We start from the raw sequence: 27183 nt of genomic DNA, 5'->3' as shown, positions 1-27183 counted from the left end.
AGTGAACCTCACCTCCTCCTGTTGACCTTCCACCTATTGTGAGTCAGCATCCACATATCAGAGAGAATATTCAGCTTTGGATTTGGGGGATTGACTTATTTCACTTAGCATGATAGTCTCCAGTTCCATCCATTTACTGGCAAAGGCTGTAATTTCATTATTCTTTATGGCTGAATAATATTCCATTGTGTATATGTACCACATTTTCTTTATTCATTCATCTATTGAAGGGTGCCTATGTTGGTTCCATATTTGAGCTGTGACTGCATGACTGATGTGATCCTATAATACTTATAATCCAAAAAATGAGAAATTATACTCCATTTATGTATTTGATTTGTCAAATTTATGTATTATGTATTATGATTTGTCAAATGCATAAATGGATTCTATTGCCAGGAATAACTAATTAGAACAAATAAAAATATTTAAATAAAAAAAGAATAACCTACTCTTTAGAAACTAATTGTTTTAGTTTGGGACTTAGAATTAGAATTGCACTCATTGAATTCAGTTTGAGGAAGATGAGTGATGTATTTATTACATGTTGTGATCCTACTGACCCTGTGCAATTAAAAACAAAGAGTTTATCTCTTCCTATAAGCAAAGTCTTTTCTAAGTGATTCAGTTTTCTTAAATAAACAATCTTTTAGTCTTTTAGTAGACTTTGAAGGGTGTCTGGATTATTGACAATTCAAAATGAAGGGAGATAAGTAGCAAATAAATTGTTACATTCCAGAATATTCCTTTAGCAAAGATAGTAAAATGATGTGAGAGCTAAGATTATGTCTAGGGGATAATTGGTCTATTTTGATTAAAACATGTATGTTTGCAATTAAAGTGAAATAAAATTTGAGAGCCATGCCTCTGGCTTCTGAGTATAATAAGGAATCACTAAAGCTTAACTTGGTAAGAATTGTGCTTTGGTGGGACTTACATTAGAGCAGAAAATAGAATTTATAGGTATTGGGAAAAACCGTAAACCTAATTAGCCTAAATATAGGTAGAAGGCTTTCTACTTTAATCCATGCAGGAGATAAGGGAAAACTTGAATTAGCAACAGTATGAATAGGAACCAAAATGTGTGTGTGAATTTGAGATACTGTCTGGAGCTAGAATTGATAGAATTCTATAACTGACTGGCGTATGTGAGAGAAGGGAGGAATGAAATTGTATTAATTCAACAAACATTTGCATCTTCAATATATTGATATTTAGTCAAATGTAGTCCCCAAATGAGAACCTAATAGGAGATCACAGGTTTTGGTAGATAAATCAGATCCTCAAATACATAATCAGTGATCAACTGCATAAGTGATGATGAAAACACATAAGTTTTTTCAAACATTTGGGACATAAGACTGAAGCAAAGTAAGATAATTCCTACATTGAAAACAAAGAATCAAAGCAGGTCTCAGAGTGTGTGAGTAGCTGGAGGCAGAGTTGTAAGCACTTCCAGAATGAGGTAACAAAATGTCAGCGTCATAACTACTAGGAAGGTGAAGAGAATATTTCAAAACCAATACTCTAGTTATTATCAATTTCTTATGAAGTTTAGAGTATTAGAGATAGGAAAAAGATCTTATGTGATTGTTGATGGAAGAACATGAAGAGTCTACAGGAAAAGTGCAGACACAGTGAACAGGATCTAAAGGTCCAAGCTCCTTAGGTAGTTTCAATGGATCATACCCTTAACATTTTGATAGTTATTTCAAAAGATTTACTTGGCACAGAGTGTGCTTTTTACCCACACCTCACTATCATACAACTGTTTCTTAGGAATTATTCAAAGTTGACAGCTATCAGATAAAATGATATTTCTAAACACAGAATATATTTGTTAGTTGTAAGGAATTTGAAATTTTTTTCTGTATATAAACCTTAAGAGCTCTAAGACTCTAGAAGGTATAGTTTAATTTCTTCTCCAGTAAACCAATAGTGCCAATGCTTTGGAAACATCAAAGTTAAGATGTTTATCTTTACCAAGCTAAATATGACTCTTTACTCTTGGTTTAGGAAGATGAAACATTGGTTTTTTTAGAAGAAATATTCCTACCTGATTTTTTAAACATTGAAATCAAATTCCGTCTGAATAATGGTATGATACAATTTTGACATATTTTTCTCTACAAGGCCTTTTAAACAATATTAAATCTATACTATTTGTTAAATTCACTGATAAATTTGATCATTTCATTGGTATAATGTCTTGTTCAACTGAGGAACCAACTTTCAATCTGATGATGTAAAAATGGAATGGCTTCTCTTCCTTGGCTTATTTTCTTTTTCTGTCACTGCTTAGTTTTGTGGTTCACACATCTGTATCACTAGCTTAACTTCCTGTCCTTAAAAATGAAACTTGTTGGTTGACACCAAGCCCCTGGAAATACAGGAATAAACATCTTTTTGCTTATTTGTAGCTCCTGATGTTGGTGCAAGTTAGCTAGACTTGAGTGAGAAAGTGTGAGGTTTCTGACTCTTTACCACTTGCTAGACACCTGAGGCAAATGAAAGTTTTTCTTCAGGTCAGAAAGGAAAATGAAACTACCTTTTTCTGGATGGTACTAGTACACTGGGTTTTTTTGTTTGTTTGCTTGTTTTGTTTTGTGTTTTGAGAAAAAGAAAAAAGTTCAAACAGTTTTAAACCAGGAGTTGGAATGATATGCAGCATTATGAGTTATTTGATTATTTCTCACATAATGGAAATTATTCCATGATATTACCATGATCTACTTATTCCAAATGACTGGGACAGAAGACTCTGGAGACTGAGACAAAAGACCGTATCAGATCAGCTTGAGGCAAGCCGTACAAACTCCTCAGGGTTGTGAAGAGCTCCCTACAACTTAGGACCCCAGTTTAAGGAACTTCCTGATGTTAGTGTAGTTGGTTGGTAAGGATTCTTGGATTTAATTCATTTTAAGAAATTTCAGACTTTCAATCAATAGTATAACTCGTGTTATATTTTAGGTTCTGAAAATTCCTCAGTGAACAATTTAGACAAATTGCTCTTATGAAACTTTTGTTTTATATTAGACAGATGTCAAATACCATCTAACATGCCCAGTGGCCATTACTGCTGTGAAAAGAAATAAAAACCACCAGGGCAAAAGAAAAGAGAATAAAGATAGAAGTGTCATTTTAGGTAGGATGGTGAGAAAAATCCTCTTATCAGTACACTGCTGTTTAAATATAGACCCAACAGTCTTTAGAGCATGAGATGTAATGATATGTGGAGACAGGGCAGAAGAAACCATAATTCTAAAGACCATGATGCCTCCATGTGCTTCACATGTTAGGGGAGCTGGAAGAAGTCAGTGGTGCTGGAGTGGCTGAGGACAAGACTGTGGGAGGAGATGATTTCAAAGAAGAAGTGAGACTGCAGAAGGCCTTGGACTGAAGGTCCACATAGAAGCAAAACACTACAAGATTTGAACAGAAGAATGATGAATTCTCATTTATATTCTAATATGGTCATTCTGACTGAAGTGTAGACTAATAGACAGTAGGGGGCATGAGTGGATATAGCAAGAGCATTGAGATGTTTATTTCAACAGCCAGGTAAGAGAACACAGACGCTTGGACCAGGTGACAATGGAGATAGAAGATATTTTAATAGTTGATATGACAGAGTTTACTAATGGTTATAACTGGGTATGAAAGAAAGGGAAAGTTCAAGGAAATGTTGCCACAGTGTCTCTAAGAACCCAACTACAGAAGTGAAACAGATTTATGTCAAAAATTACAATATTTCTTAAATTCACTGGTAAATTTTTCTGTGATCATTTTAATGTCTCTAAAGCTAAAGACCAAAGCAACCTTGTTCTGGTTTACTCCTTATGTATTATCTTTCCTAAGTGCAACAAAAATCTCTGCTCTTCCAGTTTAAGCTCATTTCATTTTCACTGTTCTCAGGGAGATTGAGAATTTTATCCTTAGAAACCATCAGCATCCTGTCATCATTCTACCATCTGAATCCTTGGGTAAAAGCCAGGATGAAATTGTTTATTGAAATGAATTTGTGAACCTGTAACTCAGATTGAGCTGCCAGTTAACAAATGAAATAAATGGTAATTTTCCTACCATTTTTTTTTTCTTCTTCTACTTTTAAAAGTGATAGTCTCAAGTATGGAGAATTCTTCAGTCCAGCAATAAATTAGTTAGCTTCGCTCTCCTTTTAAAAATCATTTTCAATTTTATATGAAAATTTGAAAAATATAAATATATAAACATTTATTATCTAAGTAGAAAGAATCTTCGAAAGGCATCTGTATGTCCACAGCTTTAAAAAGTGTTATTTGGAATAGCACTACTGTCATAGTTACAACCATGAACTTTAGCATAGGAAATGATCATCTTACGATGTTTCAGATTATCAGTAGGCTTCCAGTTAATTGGGGTAAAAATTGTTACATCACACTTCCAAGTTTTTATGGTTCGGATATGAGGTATTCCCCAAAAGCTCCCATGTTAATGCAGGAATATTCAGAGGTAAAATGATTGGATTGTGAGAGCTGTAACATAATCAGTTCATCCAAGTTTGAAAGAACTGAGCAGAAATTGTAGACAGGCAGGAGGGGGTAGAGAACTGGTCACAGGAATATGTCCTGGAAGATCCATTCTTCCCTGTGGCCTCTTCCCTGCTTCCACTCTCTGCTTCCCCATCTGCCCACGTCCTGAACAACTTCCCTCTGCCACTTCTTTCCACTGTGATGTGCTGCCTCACCCTGGATCCAGAGTGATGGAATGGACCCACCACAGACTAAACCTCTGAACCCATGAGCCAAAATAAACTTTCCTCCTCTAAGTTGTTTTTCTCAGGTGTTTTTGGTCGTAGCATTACAAAGCTAACTAAAACACAGGTTAATCTGTTTATATAGACATACTCAAGGGCACAATTATTCACCAAATCATTATTAAATAATGCTCTTATTCCTGAAAAAATTTAAAGCATATTTAATAGTCATTCTATCTTGTTTTGAATAGTCCCAAATACCCTAAACATTTCCTCTATTTTCCCTATATTATGTCAGCTTCCAGCTCTACTCTTAATTGCTGCTCTGCTGTATCTCAGTCTCCAGATCTGTAATTAATAGCTTTTACTCCTTTATTCTCATTTAATTTACTATTAGGAAAGAATGGAGTCTATGTATTGCTACTTTGGAAGGTCTCTCTTCTTGCAGTGTCTTAGGTATACATTATTTGAATACACATTTTAATGAAAATTTGTGAAGTATAAGATAGTGGCTATTATTCCAAAGAACTCTGAATCAAAAGTGCCCTTAGAGAATAATAGGTATAAAAATGTTTTTATTTGTTTTTCTATCTTTCTTATTCCTCAGTATTTCCATGAAAAGTTTTGGTAAAGCATCCATTATATTCTATAGCACTTCCCAAAATAATGCATTCACAAATAATCATGATAGTATTATTTCTAACAACCTTGCTGCCTGAGAGTTGAGGACACCCAGATAATTTGTCCTACATCAGTGCTTCCCTTTCAGAGTGGATGCATTTTTTTCTTCTTTTGCATCTCAGTAATTGAAAGTTAAAGATTTGTTCCATTATCTTGCTCAGCCAACCACACTCTAACCTTCTAAAACTTCAGTATAGCTTTTTTGATGTGGCTCTAGGGAAATCTTACTCATATGTTCTATATTTCTACAACAAGGTAAAATAACTTCTGACCATTTGTTTTCTTTTGTAGTAATAATATTCATGTATGCTTACTTCATTAAAATGTAAAATTGTTTTTCTGGATAATTATACATTTTTGAAGGATGCCTAACTTACACTTTTTATAAGCATTTTATGTTATATCTTTCGTGAACTTTTTACTAAAAACTTACTAAGTCCCTCAATTCTGCAAACATAATAAATATTCAAGTATTTTTTCATAGTTACTATGAATGTTTTATTTGTGCTCAAATTAAATTTTACAGGTTTTCCAAACCTGGGACCATGTCACAAAATGGGTTAAATCTCTATCCTTGTGGTAACCATGTAGTAGAGAATGTATTGATACAGGAACAAATCTTCGTTTCTAAGACCCATCATTTCTTTTTGATTTCATATTTACTGGGAAAAATTTTAGGGTTTGGAGAAGCCTAAGAAAGTCACACAAAACTCAATCGGAAACCCACACTATATAGAATGCACAACAATATGGAAGAGTTTTGGAAACATAGATGGGAAAAGCAGACAAAAAGTTTACTTCTACCAAATTTATGCATATCTGTGAGAAAAGAGTGCATGACCTAGAGTAGGAAATGTGGATAATTGAGATGGTGATGGTGAAGTGACATATTTTAGTGGCTTATCTTGGTGTACCAGATATGAATTATGAAAGTTGTCCTCAAATGGAAAACTATAACTTTAAGGATTAAAATTTCTTTTAAGAAAATAAGCTGAGAATTCTTGATTTTCTTATGCATTGACACACAGACCTAGCCATAAAATGTTTGGGTTCATATTTTCATTCTCTACAAAAAGCTCAAATTCTGCCAGGAAGTTCTTCATGACCTCTATGTCCTAAGGAAGCAACCAATAATAGCTTTGCATAAAGAAGTTGGTACTTTGCCTCAGTTTAAGAAATCTGGCAAAAGTTTTAAGTAGGGAAAGGCTTCCCAAGATGGGATTGAGCAAAAGAACTATTTGGGAAACTAAATGACTTTGTATTTTCCTATAGTTCTTGTATCTAAAAGGTATTGGAATTATAATTCTTCTCAAGGTGACACTGTTTTTCTGTTTAAGATAAATTCTTTCAGAATGTTGTAGATTCACACTTACAAGAATAAATAGAAAATCCAAAGTCAACAGAAAACAACCTTTAAATTTTATGACATTGCTTCTGATCTCTGTTGGTGCAATAAAATAAGGATTTGGAATTAGTAGGATTGGCATACTGTGTGCCTCCTTTCTGAATTCGCTGTTCAAATGAATTAGAAGGATATCACCGCAAGCTTGTGTGAACACAAAATATAATCCCATTTCAACTGTTTCTATGGCAATAATTGCTTATCTCTATGGTAATAGTGGTCTGCCTCTAGAACAATAACTTGCAAAGAGGGAAAAAAAAAAAGGCACTGACTCCCTGTTAACAATTTTTCTTTTTCTTCTGTTTTCATGTTCTCCCCTTTTCAAATAGTCTTAATTTATTTGTTTACACCAAGAATTCTGTACTAAATACTTCCTCTTCTCCCCTGCTGCCCTTCCTGAATTCCAAAAAAGTATGTTATAATTTGAAAACTGAAAAATCTGATTCAAATTAAAAACTGGTGCTTTTATGTTCATGTAAGCAGAATGCTGTTTTGTATCTTTTAAAATATGCCAACTTTGGAGCATTTGCTTGAAAACCATGCAGTAAGTTATTTCATATCTCAATTTCTTGCTATTCCTTTCTAAAGATAATAATGTCTTCTCTGCAGAGATAATGCCAAGATTAAAAACTACCTATATTTAGTCCCTGATATATAACAGGCCCTCCCACTGGTAATGGACAAACACAAGGCCAAATATGGGCTACGCTACTGACTGTGTGACTTTAGAGAGATCACTCAGACCCCTGGCCACAGTCTGCTCCTCCAGGGAACTTCTAAAGTTCCTACCAAGTTTCAGTACCATACTTAAAAAAAAAAAATCTGAATATTATGCATATTGTATACATTGCAAAAAAGAGCAAGGTTCTATATGTATAGGCATATAATATGCTATGTGTCTGTTGTAGAAGCATTATGTGACTCGATTGTCTTCTGTAGAGTAATGACAATAAAAACCAACAAACATTTTGTGGCTTTTGGCATTTTGCTATAAGAAGCTACTCTTTGCTTCTATGGATGCATTTGTCATTAGTTAAATCCCAGCTCCCTTGACTGATGGAGATAAACCTTTTCTGACTTAATTGGAATTTTATCAATCATCTTAGTGATGCATCAGAAAATTCTGTACCATTGCATATATCTTCTCTCCAATTTATAAATAAATTAGTTCACTTAGTCCTTAATTAAGTCTTGGAAATTGTCAAAAATATGTTGGGGCTTTTATAACTACTTAAAATTTCCATGTGAAGAATTTCTTCTTTTGAAATTCTTATTTCATTAGTTAGAGTATTTATTTAGAGTATTAATTTACTCTTATTTTTTTCTATATTGTCTCTTTTTGCTTTCCTCAAACTCATTGCCCAATTACTTCTCTTTTAATTTTCTCTAATTCCTTCAAAAACTTTTCTCATTGTTCCTAAAATGAAATTTTATTCTTAATAATAAGGCTAACCTCTATCATCTTTAAAATATATTCTGAAGTATTAAATATTTTTTAAAAATCATAAACTTTAAATTATGGAACATTTATTTTTAAATAACAATTTAACAGAAAATCAAATATATTGTATTGTAATACAATTTAGACTACTTTGTAAAGCAAAATTGTAATTGGTTAGTATGCTCTTTAACTACATATAATTTATTACAGTGAAATACTGCACTGAATTTGAATCTTTGAGTGTATGTTTGTATGTAAGTTAGGGAGTAAACTGTTGTTTGTTTGGAGATTTTTTTTTCTTTTGGTTTGAATAAAAGATAAAAATTATTTATTAGGTTTTAGTTGACTTAATTTATTTCCTGAGATGGAAATGTTGTTTACAAATATACAGTTAATGTATTAATTTTTCTCAGCATACTTTGTAATTCCAATTGTAAATTCAAAAATCTCTACAATAATACCATTGGGCTCTAAGGGTATTTTTTAGCATCATAATTATCCAAAGCCAGTCTATAAAATGAGACTGATTCTACTTGCTGCAGAGCATTTGGTGGGATCAGGTGTAGCCATGCACTGATGCCACTGCTGGAATGCTTAGTAAATGGTATCTTCTGTTCTTCTATTTGTCCCTCTACTTTCTCCAAGGACTTATATTTAGTGAGGTACACATACCTAAATTCAGTTCTCCCTATTTTGAAAGGAGTATGAGGTCCATGGTTTCTTTTCAGTAAGGGAAAAGTGGCTAAAATTCTACAAACAAGCCAGAACCTGAAGGTTGAATTAGCCAGGAGGAACAGGTGGAAAATGAATAGATGCAAGCGTGACAGGAGTATATTTGCTAGTGGGAAGGTCCTGAGCTAACACTGAAGAGGAAATCAAAGGCTAGGTCGTGGAGACCTTGGAACACACTTTGCATCTTGTGTGACAAGTATGACAGGAAACCACCAAGAGTGACATGATTCAATTTATGCTTAAAATCTATTCTGACTGCAGTGTAGGTGGTGAGTAGAAAGGGCACAAGAATGAAAGTGGGGGAGTGTAGTGAGTTGTTTTAATTTAGGTTAAGATTTAATGGACAAATGTACAGCAGTCTAGATGGGGATTAGGAAACATCCTTAGGCTTTGTTTTAGAGGAGATTTAGTAATAATGATGAACTGGGTTAACGGGATGAAGATATGGATGTATCATCCAAAGATATAGATGTGTCTAACTTGTTGATTCTAACTTGAGGAAAGTGTGCATGGGGTTTTTCTTGAGAGAGATGAAGAATGCATAGAGAAATCATATTTTGATAAAGAGTGGGTGGAAATCAAGGGTTAAGCTTTCAATATGTTACTTTTGAGATGTCTAAAGACATTCAAGGAAACAGTCTAAATAATTAATTCAGTATTAGACTGGAGTTTGAAAGAAAATTTCTTATACACATTTGCATAAATTTTCACACAAAGATATTTGTGTGAAACACATCTCTTATTAGATTGCAATCTTTTATATATAAAGACTCTTCCTTTTTACATTTTGAATCCTTCAACAGTATTTTGTACAAGTGAGAGAATGGTTAAGGTGAAAAATAAAAGGAAATTGGCATGTATTGTATCTTACTGTGTATAAGGAGTGAGCTAATTGCCTTTGGCTTAGTCCTCATGAAAGGCTATTGATTTTTACAAATGGTCAAACTGAAGAGCAATTAAATGACTGCCAAAGTCTACAAAATAAATGGGAAATTAGGACTGATTGACTCGAGGGCCCAAATTGATCATACTAAACCCCCTGCCTCCCATTAAGCTCTGAGTAAACCTCATTTATTAAAAACATTATGGGCAGTTATTGTACAAACCCACTGTTTGCTAAGATCCAACATATAGCAATAATAGGAAACATGGGAATATGGATACTTGGAGCTTATCATTTACTGTGGGAGGTGAAAAATGCGCAAGTCAATGTAAAAATTAAAGAGAATATGACAGAGAGTGGGGGCTTGGATCTCTTTAGATGGGGACAGAACAAGCTAAAAAAAAATAATAATAATTAAGCAGAGACCTGAGAAAAGGAATGAGGAAACGTTTCCTAGTTAGATAGGAAAAGCCCTGTGGTGGAAAAGACCGGTCTGTGCAACTTGATCCTGGTGAGCAAACTGACGGCCATGTAAAATGTGATTGCAGACAGATGGAAACCAAGCCATGGAGAGCTTCAGAGATTGGAATGTGAGAATTCAACTTGTACCCTGTTAACACTGGCCAACAATTTAATTGTTTCAGCAAAGGGAATAAATGTCACCTGCTTTATATGTTATAAAAAAATAACTCTGGTTTCTGAGAGAAGGGGTAATTCTGGGTGCAAGAATAAGGAAGCCCAGTCTTACAGTTCCTGAATTAGTTCAGGAGAGAGATTCTTGTGTCTTCTAGAGGGTTGTGGAATGGAGACAGAAGAAATGCAGTGATTTAGGACATATTGCAGAAATAACACCAAGTTAATGTGTTGATGGCTGGGTTGTAGGAAGCAAGGGAAGATCAGAAGTAAAGAGTGACCCTTAGGTTTTTATTGTGAATGAGTAGATGGCAGCACCTTTAATACATTGTGAAGAAAGAGCTTTGGTGATAGAAAATCAAGGGTTCTGCTCTAGAAACAATTAATGAATTAAAGAACCACAACACTGGTCACATAAGACAATTTTGTGTTTCGTATTATTAAATATCATATATCTCTGCATGAACCATTCATTTATGAATTTTGTATGGCTGCTTTTACTTCAAAATAGTAGAGTTAGGTAGTTGCAGAGAAATGGCAGCTATGAAGATGAAAATATTTTTAACCTTTGTAGAAAAAAAATTCTAATCTTTGCTATCAGTTAACCCCTGAATCTAAGTTTAGAGTATTATTTTCATTTTTTAATATAATGGTTGTTCTTTACATAATCTTTATTAAGGCTCCTTATAAAGCCATTCTCTCATTACTAAGTTATGCATTGTGTCTTTCTATTCCTGAGTCCCTCTTCTCTTCTCTACTCTCTCTCTCTCCCTCGTTTTGTTTTGTTTTTGTTTTTGTTTTTTGTTTGTTTGTTTGTAGCTCTTGCTGTTTGTTTATAAAGTGGGTCTTTCTAAGTTTCATTTCTTGGCTCTTTTCTGTCATCTCCTCCCACCTCAGTTCTATCTGACCTCTCCTAACTGCCAGCTGACCAAAGCAACTTCTACTCAGTAGAGCTTCCCAGTCCAGTCCATGATTCTGTCTCATGTCATTCATCATTACCAACATCCTCTCTGCTTTGTCACTAACTCCTTGTCTGTCTCTCCCCAAATTCTATGTCAGCAACTTCAGTTGTTTTATTCACAGGTGTATTTCCAGTGCTTAGAACCATGTCCCAAATGTAAGAAGTATTCAATTAATATCTGTTGATTGGGTGAGCTAATACATTGTATTCTCACTTTAGGAAAATTTATCCATGTCTACATTATCTACTATTGCTTCTGCTAAGAAGACACCCAGTTTACATTTTCATGTTGTAAATTTGATCATTCTCCAGATCCAGGTCTCTCAGCCTACAATATAATTTTTAGCCTATTACCCTACCTGAACTCCCTTCCCTGTAAATATGCATTACTATTTTTCTAGGTGTCTTAAGCTTTCTCACATAATGCTATTCCTCTTATTCAGAATGTCTTTCCTTTTCCCTTTGCTATTCTGATACTTCTGGAATATTACTAGCCTTTACCAGGCTCTTGGTTCACATAGGTAGTTCCCTTAACACATACTCATCTGTTAAGTCACAGCTAGGACAGTACTGCTGCAGAGCCCTTCCTTGGCCCACTATCTGTGCCCCATCTTGTTTTAGTCAGCTTTTTCATTGCTGTGATGAAAAGGCCCTCGTGGTTTCAGAGGACTCAGCCCATAGATGTTGTTCTTCATTGCTGTGGGTGAGGCAGAACATCATGGCAGAAAGCGTGACAGAGGAGAGCAACTCAGAACATGTCAACAAGGAAACAGAGAGAGAGAGAGAGAGAGAGAGAGCTTCACTAACTAGGGGAGAAATATAAACTCCAAAGGCACATCCATAGTAACCTGTCTCCTCCAACCACACCCTACCTGGCTACAGTTTCAGCCCAGTTAACCCTATAGGTTGAGTAATCCTCTGATTGGATTCTAACTGCCATCTTCTAATCATTTCACCTCTGAACCTTCTTACATTGTCTCACATATAAACTTCTAGGGTACACCTCATCATAACTACACTATAACACATCTCGTCAGTTGTTTCCTTCAGAATGGCATGTATTACAATCTGGAATTATCTGAACTTTTTTTCCTTACTAAACGTGTATTCCTCACTAGACTTGAACTTCTTAAGGGAAAAGACTTTGAGACTTTGGCTTATTCACTGGTAAAATTCTCAGTGGTAGAACAGTTCTTAGGGCACTCTGGGGCTCCACAGAAGTTGTTAGATGAATGCATTTACAAATGAACTCTTAGGTCTCCAATGGCATCTTTTGTTTTGTCAAGAGATAGCACTTTCCATGGCTACTGCTCTTTGTGGAATGGAGGATATTCTATTCTTGGAAGAACCTATATTTTTTCCTTCATTTGTTTTCTCTTGTCTGTTTTGGTGCCTAACATCACATGGGTTCCTGACTTATTTCTCTAATAAGATTTAAATGACCTTTAATATCAGAAAAATTATACACACACTCAGAGAGAAAGAGAATATTGTATGCTGCATACACCAAAGCTCTTAGTGTTTTACACTTGGATAATTATAATGTAATTCTCTTTCCTCTACATGAATTCTATTTTTAATTTCACTGACTAAAGAAAGAACTTCAGATATATATGCAAAAATGACTTTATATCTCTGTTTTATTTTGTGTTCATGTTAGGATTAAAATTATGAACTATTTCAGTACCAAAGATGAATATTAATTAATAAACATCTATTTCTAAAAGACCACAAGAAATCTACCTTGTGAATACTGAAAGATTTTTGGTATAAACAGGTTAAATTTCCCCACTACATTATGTGTATAAAGGTGGTCAGAAAGAACACGTAATAGATAACAAAAGAAATGAGGAGAGTAGTTGCTTTTAGGTTTTTATTTCTTCTTTCTAATGACTACATTAAAGATAGTTTTTCCAAAATAAAACCACATGGTCTCCCCTGCAACCACTCAACTCTGCCAAAAGAAAGCAGCCATGGATAATATGTGAATTAATGGGTGTGGCTGTGTCCCAATAAAACTTTATTTGTGGACATTGAAATCTCAATTTGATATAATTTTCACATGTCAAGAAATAGTATTCTTTTTTTTAAAAAAAAAATGTTCTCCAACTGCTTAAAAGTAAGAAAAGCATTTTTAGTTTGCAAGCCATAGAAAAATAGTGAATGGACAGTTGACCTTTGATTGATAGTGTGCTAATCCCTGCTCAACACAGATCAGCTTGAATAGGAACCATGTGTGTAGCTTTGGATGTACCCTGTGTATCAGCATTATTAAATGCCACAGAGTGAGAGTGATCTGAAAGAAAGCTCTTTCAAGGAGTCTTTCACCAGAGCATGAAAGCCTGGCAAAAAGGCCTCAAGCAGAATGCAGAAATGTATAATTCTGCCCAGATATACCCAGGCTTTGAAACAAATGGATAAAAAAAACAGAATGTAAAGTTCACTCACAAATAATTTAAAAGTTTTTCTATCTTTATTCTAGAAAAGAATATGTAAAATAGTTAATTATTTAAGTTTTAAGATATGACATGACATTAGCAAGTAAGAAATGTAACTTAAAATTGCCAGAAGTTTGCTTTTTAACTGCCCATCTAGTATGTCTACTTTTGAGTATCAGATAATTCTACTTTCTCTCTAAAAATAAAAATTGCCTCCTTGTGATTGAAGGACATTTCTCACTCATATCTCTGAATTCAAAGGCTCTGAGATTTTGGGATCCAATCTATATAATTGTGGTGGTGGAGGGGAAATGGCAGAGTCCTCAGAACATGGTGGTCCTGGCAGATCTCCTACCAACTGCTGTTTCCAGGGAAGTGAAGGCTGTGTATCACAATCCAGCAGTCCTGTTCTTTCTCTGTGGCCCTCAACATTCCAATCCCAACCTTTTCAGAAGAAAGATATTGAGTGGATGAGGGAAGCACAGTGAAGAAAACAACTAAAAAACTATCTTTAGAAGTGTCTAAATATTCCTATAGATCACTGTTGCCAAATACTATAACAAGTTAAAACACAAAGACTGTGATAGGCAAATTAAAGTACATATATATCTATAACCCTTATGATAATCACCATTCTTCAGTGATATTTAGTTTTGATCTCCTGATGAGCATAAAATATTTTTATTTCTTTTTATATTAAATATTTTATTTCTTTAAATTGAATTATTATATCTTTTATATTGAGTGAAAAATATTACAATGATGATACCAGCCAGAGAAGGAATTTGGTAAATACTTGGTGAATGAATTAAGGAATGAGTGATAAGTGCCAGGCTCTTGGCATGTGTTCAATAAATCTCAGCTATCCTTCCCAAATACCCTATTTCACTAGGGATTAAGGATCGCTATGTAAATAGGAAAAGCATGGCTTTTTTAAGCTGCTCAACGCCAAGGGGATCACACCACATGTAGGCTTGGCTCAGACCATTTGTGTTTGTTGTGAACTCATGAACAAAGCTTGTAAGTACTTTCTAACACAGAGCCAACACATCATCACCCCCATCCCTATGTTATTTACACAGGATTTCAAAACTGCAGGTGAAAATCTAGTGATCTTCAGTGATGTCTGCCACAAGCAGTTTCATTTTGATAACTGGGCAATTTTCTAATATTGATGAGTCAAGATCCAGTTTGTCAACATGAGGAATTGTGAATCAACATGAAAAATGATTTAATATTCATATATGGTAGAAAAATCAGTATGAGTAAACAAGGGAAAGGATAGTCTTTAAGGAAGACTTTAAGCAACTTTGATATTCCTTTACACATTTGTTTATGGCTATGTGGGGTTCTACCTGGGTATTTCCTCGAATCATTTACATTGAGTGCTACAGAATTTATGTCACTGCATTAAATACCTAGATGGATGCTTAAAAATAGTGCTTTTGAAGTGCTCTTTGCAGTCCGTGGTCTCAGCTGCAATGGAAATTCTGAATTTGTCATTCATGAACAATTCTCTTATTCTATTGAAGCAATATATTTTTAACCAGACTGACTTTGTATATCTAAATAAACCAAGAAGGCAGCTCTTTCCTCTGATAGAATCTATCAGAATAAAGAAGGACAAGGAGGGAAGGGGAGAAAGAGGGAAGGAAAGAAGGAGGGATGGAAGGAAGAAGGAAGGAAGGAAAAGGAATAAGATTGAATAAAAAGGAAACCTTATTCGGTTCTCTAGGTGTACATTTAAGTACTACAGGATGAGCTCTATTTATTTTAAATGCAGTTCCTGCCTTTGGTTATATGAATATATTCAACAGAAAGTTTTGAATATTTAATGTCATGACTAAGGTCACTGAAGGACAACCAAAATATAATGTTTACTGCAAAAGTCAAATACATCATCATAATATGAAACACATCATGACATAGTTTCCTTGAACTTCATTTTGAGAAAATGTGTTCTAGTGATGTTAGCCAACACTTACCTAGGACTCCATGCTCCAGGCACTGTTCTAGGTATACTGCTCTCAGCTCCTGAAAGATACACACTTATTTATTCCTCGGCTAGCCCAATGAGTTATTGGTATTATTCCCATGTTACAGACATATTGAGGCACAGAGAGGTTAGGCAATTTGCTCAGTTAAACAACCCATAAGTTGAACATGGAATTTATCTTTCAAACTGAGACTTGAGGGACTGATAGGGTATTCTATAATAATTACATAAAACAGCAAATATAAACTGAAACTAGCTTGTGAAACTAGGGAAAACTCAGGTGCTGAGCTGTGGCCCACATCCAGAGTCCACTCATAAACCCCTCCAGTAGACTGCTGTTTTCTTGTGTTGTACTTTGTCTGTTTTGCTTATCTCCTTAGCCTTCATCCACACATTTTTACTCTCTTACTCTCTATTCTTTCCCTTCTACATGCCCTCCATTTCTGTTCATAATTCAAGTGAGGTGTCAAATTAACTCCAATTTTTACATGGAGCACAGTACAAAGACAGACTCCCCCTTCTCTAGGACTCCATAAAGGCAAAGGGTAAAAACATTATAATTTCCCTAATGAATAAGTTTTAAAACACTATCTTGCATTGATGGACAAAAGGAGGGATCCTTGATTTCCATGAAAAAAATGGCTTATGTACCTTTAGGTCCATCTGCAAAAATTCCTTTGTACTTCCTGATGAACAAAAATCTATACTAAACCTGAGTCCTTTGAAAATGAGGCCAGTTAAAAGACATGATGAGTCCAAGACCAGCCTGAGCACCTCAGTGGGACCCATCTAAAAAAAATGACAAGACATTGTACTTTCAAAGTATTGTATGCTACATATCCAAATCCAAAATGAAAGTATTAAAATTGAAAAATGGAAGTGTGGCTGGTTTTGCTCCAATGTTTATCAGTTATGAGTCACCTTTTTTTATTATATAAGAAATCAAATCTAGTGTTGTAATGAAAACACTATACAGTGAATTTAAGATAATTCTTGGTGCATTCAGAATGTACCTATTTGTTCAGGGACACTGTGCCCTTGAGGTTTCTTCTAAGTACTATAATCTTCTGTAAGAAAAGCATTTTTCCAATTTTTGAAGCAAGTTGCCCCATCATCTGAACACCCACAATGACTAGATTTTATTCAGCAATTTTTACAGAAGCACAAATGTAACTATGCACTTAGGCTTTGTATTATGTCCCTTTATCAATATTAGGCATGTATTTATTCTGTATATCATTTAAGGCATTTCTTTTTTAATCTTCCCTCTTTAGTATTCACTTAATATCTTAACTTTCCATTTCCCTAAAGGCCAAAACTCTATCTAAATTTATCAAAGAGTTTGAAACAGGTAATCCCATGAAGGGAAGGGATTGGGTACTGACTTGATCCAAGTGTCTTCTCCTACAGGGACTGAAAGAAATAAAAGACATCTTTAAATAAGTTTTGCTAAATAAAAAATGTTTTCAGGTAAACAGGTTTAATTTTGATGCTTGGCAAGGTGGTGCAACCTATAATCCAAGATACTTTAGAGGCTGAAGCAGGAGGATTGCAAGTTCAAGGCCAGATCACACAATTTAGCAAGACCCTGTCTCAAAATAAGAAATTTTTTAAAAGGTCTGAGTGTGTAGTTCAATGGTAGAGGAACCTTATATTGAATTCCCAGTATTAAAATAAATACTGAAAGACATATATTTATATCTAAAACTTTGAATACTTCATATTTTCAAAAACATTTACTGATAATTTGAAGGCTAGTATTTGAATCCTATATGTCGATTAAATCAAACTTTCTTTCTACCTTTTTTTTTTTTTTTTTGATACTGGGTATTGAACCCAGAGTCATTCTACCACTGAACTACATACCCAGCCCCATTTTTGTTTAATTTTGAAGTAGGGACTTAATAAATTGCTGAGGTTGGCTTTGAACTTGCAATCTTCCTGTAGATTCTCCTTTCTTAGCCTCCCCAGTTGCTGGAATTAAAGCAAGCACCACTGTGTCAGCTTCATATTCCATTTTATAATGGTTTACTGAAAATATCATCTTATTTTAAGGAGAATATTGCTAAGAGTAGATTTTAAGTGTTTTCACTAAAAAAAGTATATGAAGTAATGCATATGATAATTAGCTCAATTTAGCTATTCACAATATATGCATATCTCAAAACATGTTGTACATGATAAATATAAACTTTGATTTTCCAATTAAAACTAATCTTAAAAAAATTTTCAAAAAAGACATAATTCAGCATCTACAGAAAAATCTCAAAACATTTTGAATGTACATATGCTTATTATATTTGTGTATATAATATTCACACACATATACATATATATATACTGCCTTCTTAGTATAATTAAGGAATAAATATTTGGTTTTATGCACTCCCTATCCTGAAGAATATGTGTTTTAAAGAACTTGGTATTCAAATTAGTGACCTTAACCAATTTTTATACTCCTTTAATCTATACTATTTTCAAAAATATAATTTAATCCATCCATATAGCTATAATTTGATAGCTTCTGTACATGTGCCTCTAACTGAAGAGTGAATGTATTTCATGAAGTAAGTTACATGCCTTTACCACTATACCACTTTGCAGATCTACAAATATGGTATTAAACTAAAATTTACTCAAGGTAAAATGACCTAGAGTTGATACAGATAGCCTCCATTTTAAAATTTTGTTGCATTATTTGATTGTAGTTTTATATCTAATGTATATATAAATAGAGAAATTATTAGACCTCAGAGTCCAGCCTCTTATCTCTGGTTTATTCTCCTTTAGAGCAAAAACTAGTTGTGTATAAGAAAACATTCATTTCTTTTTATAAGTTTTTGTCAGAGAGATGATTTTGTCTAAACCCCAAGACAACCAAAGTTAGAATCAAAGAAATTGGAGTAGATGTACTTTATTTTAGACATTAAATAAAGTGTACACTGGGTGCAGTGGCACACAACTGTCTTCCCAGACATTCAGGAGAATCAGGCAGAACTGTAGGTTTCAGGCTAGCTTCTGAACTCAATAAGGCCCTGTCTCAAACTTTAAAGGACTGGGGATGTAGTTCAGTGATAGAGTGCCCCTGGGTTCTATTCCCAGTACCAAAAAATAAAAATAAAAACAAAATAATAATAAAATTTAAAATAAAGTTTTGAGGACTCAAGAAAGAATGTGCTGATCTTCCCATGCACAAGAGAATTTGTACCCTTTGAGACATTTGAACTGAGTTAATTATGAACAGTAAAAGTATTTTATGTTAAAAATTAAAGAAACTAAACCAATTATAGCTGTTATCCAAAAATAGCATTAAACATTCATAACTAGTTTATGTGTTACCACGTACCTTCTTTCCTTCAACATTTAGTTAGAAAATCCTTTTTTAAAGCTTAATATGTCAAATTACAGTCAAAGTGAAATCCCATCCTGCTCTGATAATGGATGTGTATAATAGCCTGAAAGAGCTTTAATGAAGTATAATTTCACTAGTGTGATGCAATAATACATAACCAATTTAATTTGAAACTAAGCCAGTGGTGCAGTAATATATTTATACAACTAATATTGTTAAATTCTTAATTTTCATCCTCTCTTGATTTAAATTACAAGTTCCTTTAAAATGAAATCCACTTATGAACACCCTAATGGTTTTTTACTTTAGCTTTCCTATTGTGACAGCTTTTACAGTTTTTCCTATCATCTTTCCACTTAAATCCTCCATGGGACACTTGAAACATTCATGTAGAACCAGCATGACCATGTAAAATTTTACAAATTAAACTTCTTAATCGATAATTATTATAAATCATCTTAAAATATAAGAACTTGTATTACACATATTACATATGATGAAATACTCAGACATTACCAAACATCATTTATGATTTTTTTTCAATTCATATTAAAATGTTTATTGCTAGTAAAGACACAAACCTCCATTAACATATATTTTCCTTTCAGTTTTAGGGAGAAGTCTTAAGATTATATTATTATTAACCTACCTGATAAATGTTCCTGCATATAATAACAGCTCAGTAATCATGTCAATATTGGTGCCATAGTCATGTGGCTGACGGTTCTGTCTCTCACAGCAATGTGACTTTGTTGTCCATGTCTTCATGGTACCCCGTCTAATCCAAAATAGACTTGTTCTGATGATAATGTTCACATGAAAAATTTTTGTTTCGAAAACAAAGTTCAGATTTAAGTACAAATTTCAGTCTGTCAGTTAACAAAATTAGAGAATACCATATGAGTGTCTAACAGAACAGAGGTCAACTATGAACCACCAGTATGAAAGCATTTGTTGGTACTCTCAGAATATTCATTCCATCCTTGACCATTATAGCATAATCTCTGCTGAAAATAACACAAACCTAAATTGATAAAGGATTCAGCAACCTTAAAAAAAAGTAGTCTGATAATAATACTTGCTTATTTTGCTGCTCCAGTGTATAATTTTGACTTGAACTTTATTTTGAATGTGCTACAAGGTTTAATTTGATTAACTTTAATTACACTAAAAAGAAAAGTGAGATCATTTAACATTATTCTTTCTTTTTTAATAGTGGCTAGCATTCAAAAGCTTCCAGCAGCCTCTGTTCTAACAGACATCAACTTCCCAATGAAAGGACGGAAAGGAATGGTTGACTGGGCAAGGAATTCAGAAGATAGGGTTGTTATTCCAAAAAGTATTTTCACTCCTGTGTCTTCAAAAGGTAAACACTAAATAATTTGAGTTTTGAACAAAACATTTCTGATGAAGTCATTTAATGAAACCCTAGGTATAAACATTAAGTAATTTTGGCACAGTTTATAATCTTGATTCCAGACTAATTTTGTAAATATAGACAGCTTACACTTGGTTTGCAAATCTCTGAATTTACTGATGGAAAGGGTCCATTAAAGTGGGGGGAAAAGATAAAAGTACAAATTATTGCATTATGCATGCAAACTTATTTTTATTTCTGCCTCACACTACAATGTACTTTGGTTAGAAGGTATTATTTTGGCATATAGAAACACTATGTGGAAAAAATAATTTTTAAGACCATTTTAATTAACCTTTAAAATTAATGGCTCTCTTCAAAAGCAATAGTGTAATCTTAATTCTCACTTTGGAGATTTTGATCTTAAAAGTGAATGCTACAAAAGAGAATCAGCTCCTTTTCTCCATGTCATTGGGTATTTAAACTTTTTAAATGCAACTACAGCAGATTCTTGTCCTAGCCTCTACCAAAACCAGTTCTCATGGTGGTATAATTAATATGTAGAGTGGGTGTGTCAAACTGCCCCATGTACATTTAGAGTGCATCTCAGTTCCTAGCTGCATCTTTTTAACAGCTTGTACTGGACTCTTCTTGGGAATGACAGATTGAACTTTAATAAAATAGTATTTTCTTGCTGTTTTTCTAATATTTTTAAATTTTATTCCTTCTAGAATTAGATGAATCATCTGTATTTGTTCTTGGAGCAGTCCTATACAAAAACTTAGATCTCATTTTGCCCACTTTGAGGTAAGCTACAAATTAACACACTGTTGCAAACCTTATAAATTATTCTAAAATGTGATTATAGTTCATTCTATGAAAATAGTCAAACAAGCCTTGGTAACACAAAGGGCTTTTTTGTAAATGAAATAGAAAATATCAGCTTAGTGAACAGGTTATTAGCATATTATGCATTTTAAAACAAGTAGGGAAAACAATTTTGGTGTTTGATTATAGCCCTGCAATTTTTTTGTACCTAATCAGGACTTGCTTAAAGACTAAAAAATGAAAAGAAAGAACTCAAGTCTCTGGAATAGAATGGGTCATTGTAAAATCAATCTGTCTTCTCCCTTTATTTGTACTTAATGATACTGTTCATCAACATTACATGAAATTAAAGGAGTACTGTGATGACTAGGAAAACACTGTTTTGTTCTTCATTTGCACAAGATCTCAATTAGCTTCAAAATACATTTTCAATTACAGGGACATTAAGAGAAAATGCTGTTGTTCAATTAGAGGACTATTTTTGGAAGAAATCTATTGATTTCTTTCCTGTCAGACATTTACAAAAAAAACAAGTAGTAATTCTACCAACATTCAATTCATGTGTTCTGTTGTCTGTCTACTTTGCCAAATCTCACAGAAAACATCATTCATGTCCCTTTGGACAGTGGTCCTATTACTCAAAATGACCTGTTTCCTCCACACCACCTCATTTTGGAGGATTGAGACAAAGTTGTATTTTGGTTAAACACAGTCACAATTGCACTGAGCTAATCCCCCATACTCCCATAAATAAAGCAAAGTTTTTAAGGTGGAGAGCATATGAGTGATGGGTACGGTTATACCTGGGTCACAACGCATAGTCTAATAAGTAAAAACAATTAGAGTTCCATCCAGCAGCTGAAGGCTGCCCAAGGAAGTGACAATGACTAGGCATGATTTTTTGGAGAAAATCTCTGTGTGAAACACATTATTAATGCAGGAGGTGAATTAACCAAAGTCCCTATTGATGCAAAGCTTGTTCTCCTCAACCATAGAGACAATCAGGGGAAGTTACATTTTCTATAGTACCCTTCTCCAGGTGAAATGGGGCTTTGTGAATTTGGAATATTTGAATTTGGTTGCATTTTGTTAATATAATATTTTCAAAACTAGTAAGTTTACTCTCAACCTTTCCACTGGTTTTATTAAAATGCATTGGTATATATAGTCCCAGAAAAAAATTCTTGTAGTTATAGTGCCACCTTGCCTCTAGAGGAGATATGTTGGAAAGATAAAACTAGACCCTTATTTCCACAGGGAGTTAATTTACTTAAGGTATAACTTTTAAGAGTTCTAGATTAGACATGGACTTTAAAAGCAGATGACTGGTTAAAAAATTTCAATGTATCATGACAAGAGTTTTATAAATTTGCCAGTCACTACACAATTCAATTCAACTGCCTTCAGTTCAACCTAAAATAGAAGTACTTTTTTGTGCTGCACAAACTCATAAAATCTTTTATCCTGAGGGCAATAGTAAATGCAAAATAATTATTCAACATGAAATGTTTTTGATTATCAGTTTCCCTCTAGATGGCCAACAAAGTTGAATGATTAATTTTGTTCTGTTTATTTTAGAACTCGTTCACCTACAAAAATGAACTCAAGTTATTCCATATTTCATGAATCTATGCAGTCAAGAAAATTGGAAATTTATCTAGGGATACCAGTCTTTTTTGTAAAAAGAAATAGAAACACTTAATTGGTGGTTGCATTTTTTTTTAAATCATGGCAGAAGCTGTTGTCACTTATAGTGCATAAGTATATTAATGGACACATTGTGTGTGATTTAATGAATAGAGCAGAATAATCTGGAAGAGTAACTATCCAGATATCACCTGAGACACACAGGAATTTCAGTAGATTCTTGGGCAAGTCACTGACATTTTTTTACTTGTGTACGTTGAACTTGAATGTTCCTCCCAACTTCAAGAAATCTTAGGTTTGGTCTCCAGTCTTGAAAACAAAACAAACTAAATATATACTTATATAAATACATAAATTTATAAACATATAATATATACATTTATAGTATATATAAATTAATAATATACTATATACTAATATTAATATAGTTATTTAATGTATATTTATATATTAGTATAGTATATTAATATATCCTATAATTAGTATATATACTATATATATATATATATATATATATATATATATCAGACAGTTTCTACATGTTCTTAGGTAAAGTCCTTAATAACCACTGTTTAAGAATTAGGAATATTTAATGAATATAAATTTACAGTTAGAATAAGTTCTGTTATTCTATAGCACAGTGGAGTGACTATAGATAATAATAAAATATATATTTCATAAAACACTAGTAAAGGTTTTGATATTCTTACCACAAAGAAACAATGTTTGATATGATAAATATGCTAATTACCATGATATGAATATTATACAACATATCCACTATAAAACTTCACACTGTACCCCATAAATAAGTGCAGTTATTATGTGTCAGATAAAAACAACATCCTTTCAGATATAAATATAAATATATGTACCTACTCAGACTTTTTATCTACAAAGTTATTCAGTAAATATAGATACTATAAAAAACTATATCCATATTTAGGTCTTTGACCAGAAATAATGACAATAGATTACTAAGGATGAAATGTTAGTTTAAATAGTCTTTAAAGGTGAAACATTAGTCTTTACTTATTTTCTGTTATCTCATATAATAGAATCATATAACCACTGAGCACTCTCAATATTGTTTTTCTAATTTTCAAAAAAATTCTTCCAGAAAGTCTAGTGAGTTTAACAATGACAGATCTGCTAAATAAGAATATATCTTTTAAGAGACAAGAATAGTTCTTTCAGAGTCACTCAGCAAACATTAACTGGTGTCATTTATGGTACAATATTAATTCTTTCAAGCCCCCTCCACTCTTAAGACTCCCACTCAAGTGCTTACTAAATAATAAAGGGTCAATGAATGTTTTCAGGAGTAATTGATTATCTTATGTGCTCAAATATCTTGTATAAACCAGTCTTTTAAAGTAAGGCATAAGACAGTACTTATTCTATGAAAATATTAGGAACAAAGGAATAAAATACACATATCTTCTTGTTTTATTATATTAGTTTATATGAATTGAGCCTAATAGGAAAGGGTAATCTTCTTTTTTAATATGTGAAAATGTACAATTTTTTCTATAGGTTTAGTTATAAATTCTCATGAAATATTTTCCTCAGTGATCATTTTACTAATTATATATTGAAATATTTGGAGGCATGTTTCCCCATATGTCAAATAATATTAGATTTGCTGTTAGTTTCCCAGAAATTTTACATTTTGGTATATTCATTTTTGAAATGATGCTTTGCATAATTTCCCTTGTGAGGACTATGAGGAAGGACTTAATATAATGTTTCAAATACATAATAATTTAAAGATTTTTCATCTTATAAAGGTATATAAATAATTTTGCATGTTGACTCTTTTTATTTAGATACTTCTTTCCTTCTATTACCCTAATATGCATTCAACTATTAGTCAACCTGCAAATTTTATTTTACTGTTTGACTGTCTTCCCTTTTAAAATGAAGTCAATTCAATTTGTTCCTTGAAGGAAAAGTGCTCTATTCAAGTCTAAACTAAATAGGTGCCATTCTCACTCTCTCATCTTTTTTTTCTTCAGAATAATTTCTTAAACTCAGACATTATAGAACTATAGGATATTGATGTGCAAGGCCCTTTAGAGTTTAATGTCATCTGGAATCTCATTTCAAAGGTGAGGTGTCTACAATCCTTATGACTTAAGTGACCTGCCTAAGATTGTATGCATAGTAGGTAAATGAGTTCAAATCCAACTCAAGTCTTCATCTGCCAGAATGAGAACTCTTTCACTGTATCTCATTTTCTTGTGCTGCTAATATTGATTGCTTTAAGCAATAAGATCCATGCATTTCTTTGATAGTGTGTGAATACATATGAATCTACTGCAGAACATCGTATAAGGCCCAGATGAAAGTGGCCATACATGGACAATCTCAGATAGCCCTGAGGTTGGCCTGGGGGCCCAAATCTGGGTTGTTAAATTCAAGACCTGAGTTCCTTCCTCCTTTCTTCCTCTCATGACCACTTATATGCCTGACAAAAGAAGACTGGCCAGTCCAGGCTAGAGGGTCCTTTGAGGGAGACACCAGCACAGAGACCCCTCTCACATCAAGATTTCAAATATCTTCTACTCAGCAAGTCCATAATCTACTGTGAGAATTTTAACTCTTTTTTTTTTATTTTTTTATTTTTTGGTTGGGTGGCTATCAAGGATTGAACTCTGAGTCGACCACTGACTCACATTCCCAGCCCAATTTTTTAAAAAATTTTATTTAGAGACAGGGTCTCACTGAGTTTATTAGTGTCTCACTTTTGGCTTTGAACTTGAGATCCTCCTGCCTTAGCCTCCTGAGCCACTGAGATTAGAGGCATGCGTAACTCATTTTTATAACATTTTGGAGGCCAGTTTGATAAAGTCAAGAAACTTAAAAAGGGATTGTCATTGATGTAGTATTTCTAATTCCAAGAATTTATCTCAAGGAAAAAGAATAATATATCCAAATATACACTGAAGTCAAGAATTCAGGAAATAGTTGTAAATAATCCACTCTCAGATTTATTTAGTAAATGCAGGTAGGTTCCAGTTATGTGGGGAAACCACAAAACTTCTCAGTATGTGAATAGTATGTAATTTTTCTGGTTAGACACATGGAAAATGCAATCATGTTTTTGAAAACAAACAAAAAATGCATTTTAATGTATCTATTAACATATGAGATAGTATAAAAGAATCTAAATAAAATTGCATATGAATTGTACTCTAGTATTAAAATGCCAGAAAAAAAAGACAAAGTGAGAACTATGACATATTCATGAAGATAAAACCAAAAGTAGATGGAAAATTATCTTTGAAAAAGTAACAAATTTCAATAATGCAAAATCACATGAATTTCTATCAAGCACACTGACAATAAATATAAATGATACTGAACTTTTTATATATTCAGAAATGAAACTCATTTGTGTTCCTAATATCAAAGGAATTAGACAGGCATAGGAAAAGAAAATGAAATAAGCACTCTTGGAGACAATAAAAAAATGAAGATATAACCACTTTTACACCAGTACTTGCTGAAAACCATCAACCTGAGCAGTCAGCTTTCTCAAGAATATGTGTTCTTTACTTTCAGAAACTAAACTTTGAAGTTTGCTTCTTCTTTCTCATTTTATAACAAAATACTGCAATTTTATGACAATCTGTGTTGTTTTAGAGTTCCCTGTCATAAAGACATTAAGAATTAAAATTGTGCATTGTGATAGCAAATAATTAACAAAAATCTGGGCTTAATTTGGCCACACCTTTTAAAAGGGAAAATAAATCTCTGATCATATTAGCATATTAGTTCTGTATATTATAAAACTGAACTTGAATTTCTAATTAGTTTCAAAGTTCTAAGTAAGCGGAACCTTACTTTTCAGTAGCCATTAGGGAATTTTAGTTTTAAAAAATGAATATGTTTTTCTTAAAGATTTTGATAAAATCCCCCAGTTCTCAGAATATATGAAATCATCAATTTTATTTATGCTCCATTTAAATTGGGGATCTCATTTAAAGCAATTATGAAAACTCTTAAGTTTGAAGCTACATGAATGATACATCTAAAAATGGAAAAAGACTGCAGAAATTTTAATAACTTTAATTAAACCATAAGCATATTTT

At 33.1% G+C, this 27183-nt stretch overlaps 1 protein-coding gene across 3 annotated transcripts in view; it reads left to right on the top strand.

Annotated features, from left to right (window-relative positions):
* Adgrb3 (adhesion G protein-coupled receptor B3) overlaps positions 1-27183 on the top strand; it is a 680206-nt gene that overhangs the window by 358146 nt on the left and 294877 nt on the right. For all 3 annotated transcript variants that reach the window (XM_047557982.1, XM_047557981.1, XM_047557980.1), the window contains 2 exons: positions 20471-20620; positions 21343-21418. In XM_047557982.1, the coding sequence (XP_047413938.1) occupies positions 20471-20620; positions 21343-21418 (226 nt within the window). The remainder of the gene's footprint in view (positions 1-20470; positions 20621-21342; positions 21419-27183) is intronic.

Source organism: Sciurus carolinensis, chromosome 7 (assembly GCF_902686445.1).
Source record: "Sciurus carolinensis chromosome 7, mSciCar1.2, whole genome shotgun sequence".
Lineage (NCBI taxonomy): Eukaryota > Metazoa > Chordata > Mammalia > Rodentia > Sciuridae > Sciurus > Sciurus carolinensis.
The sequence above is the reverse complement of the archived record's forward strand: the minus strand, read 5'-3'. Positions and strand labels throughout refer to the sequence as shown.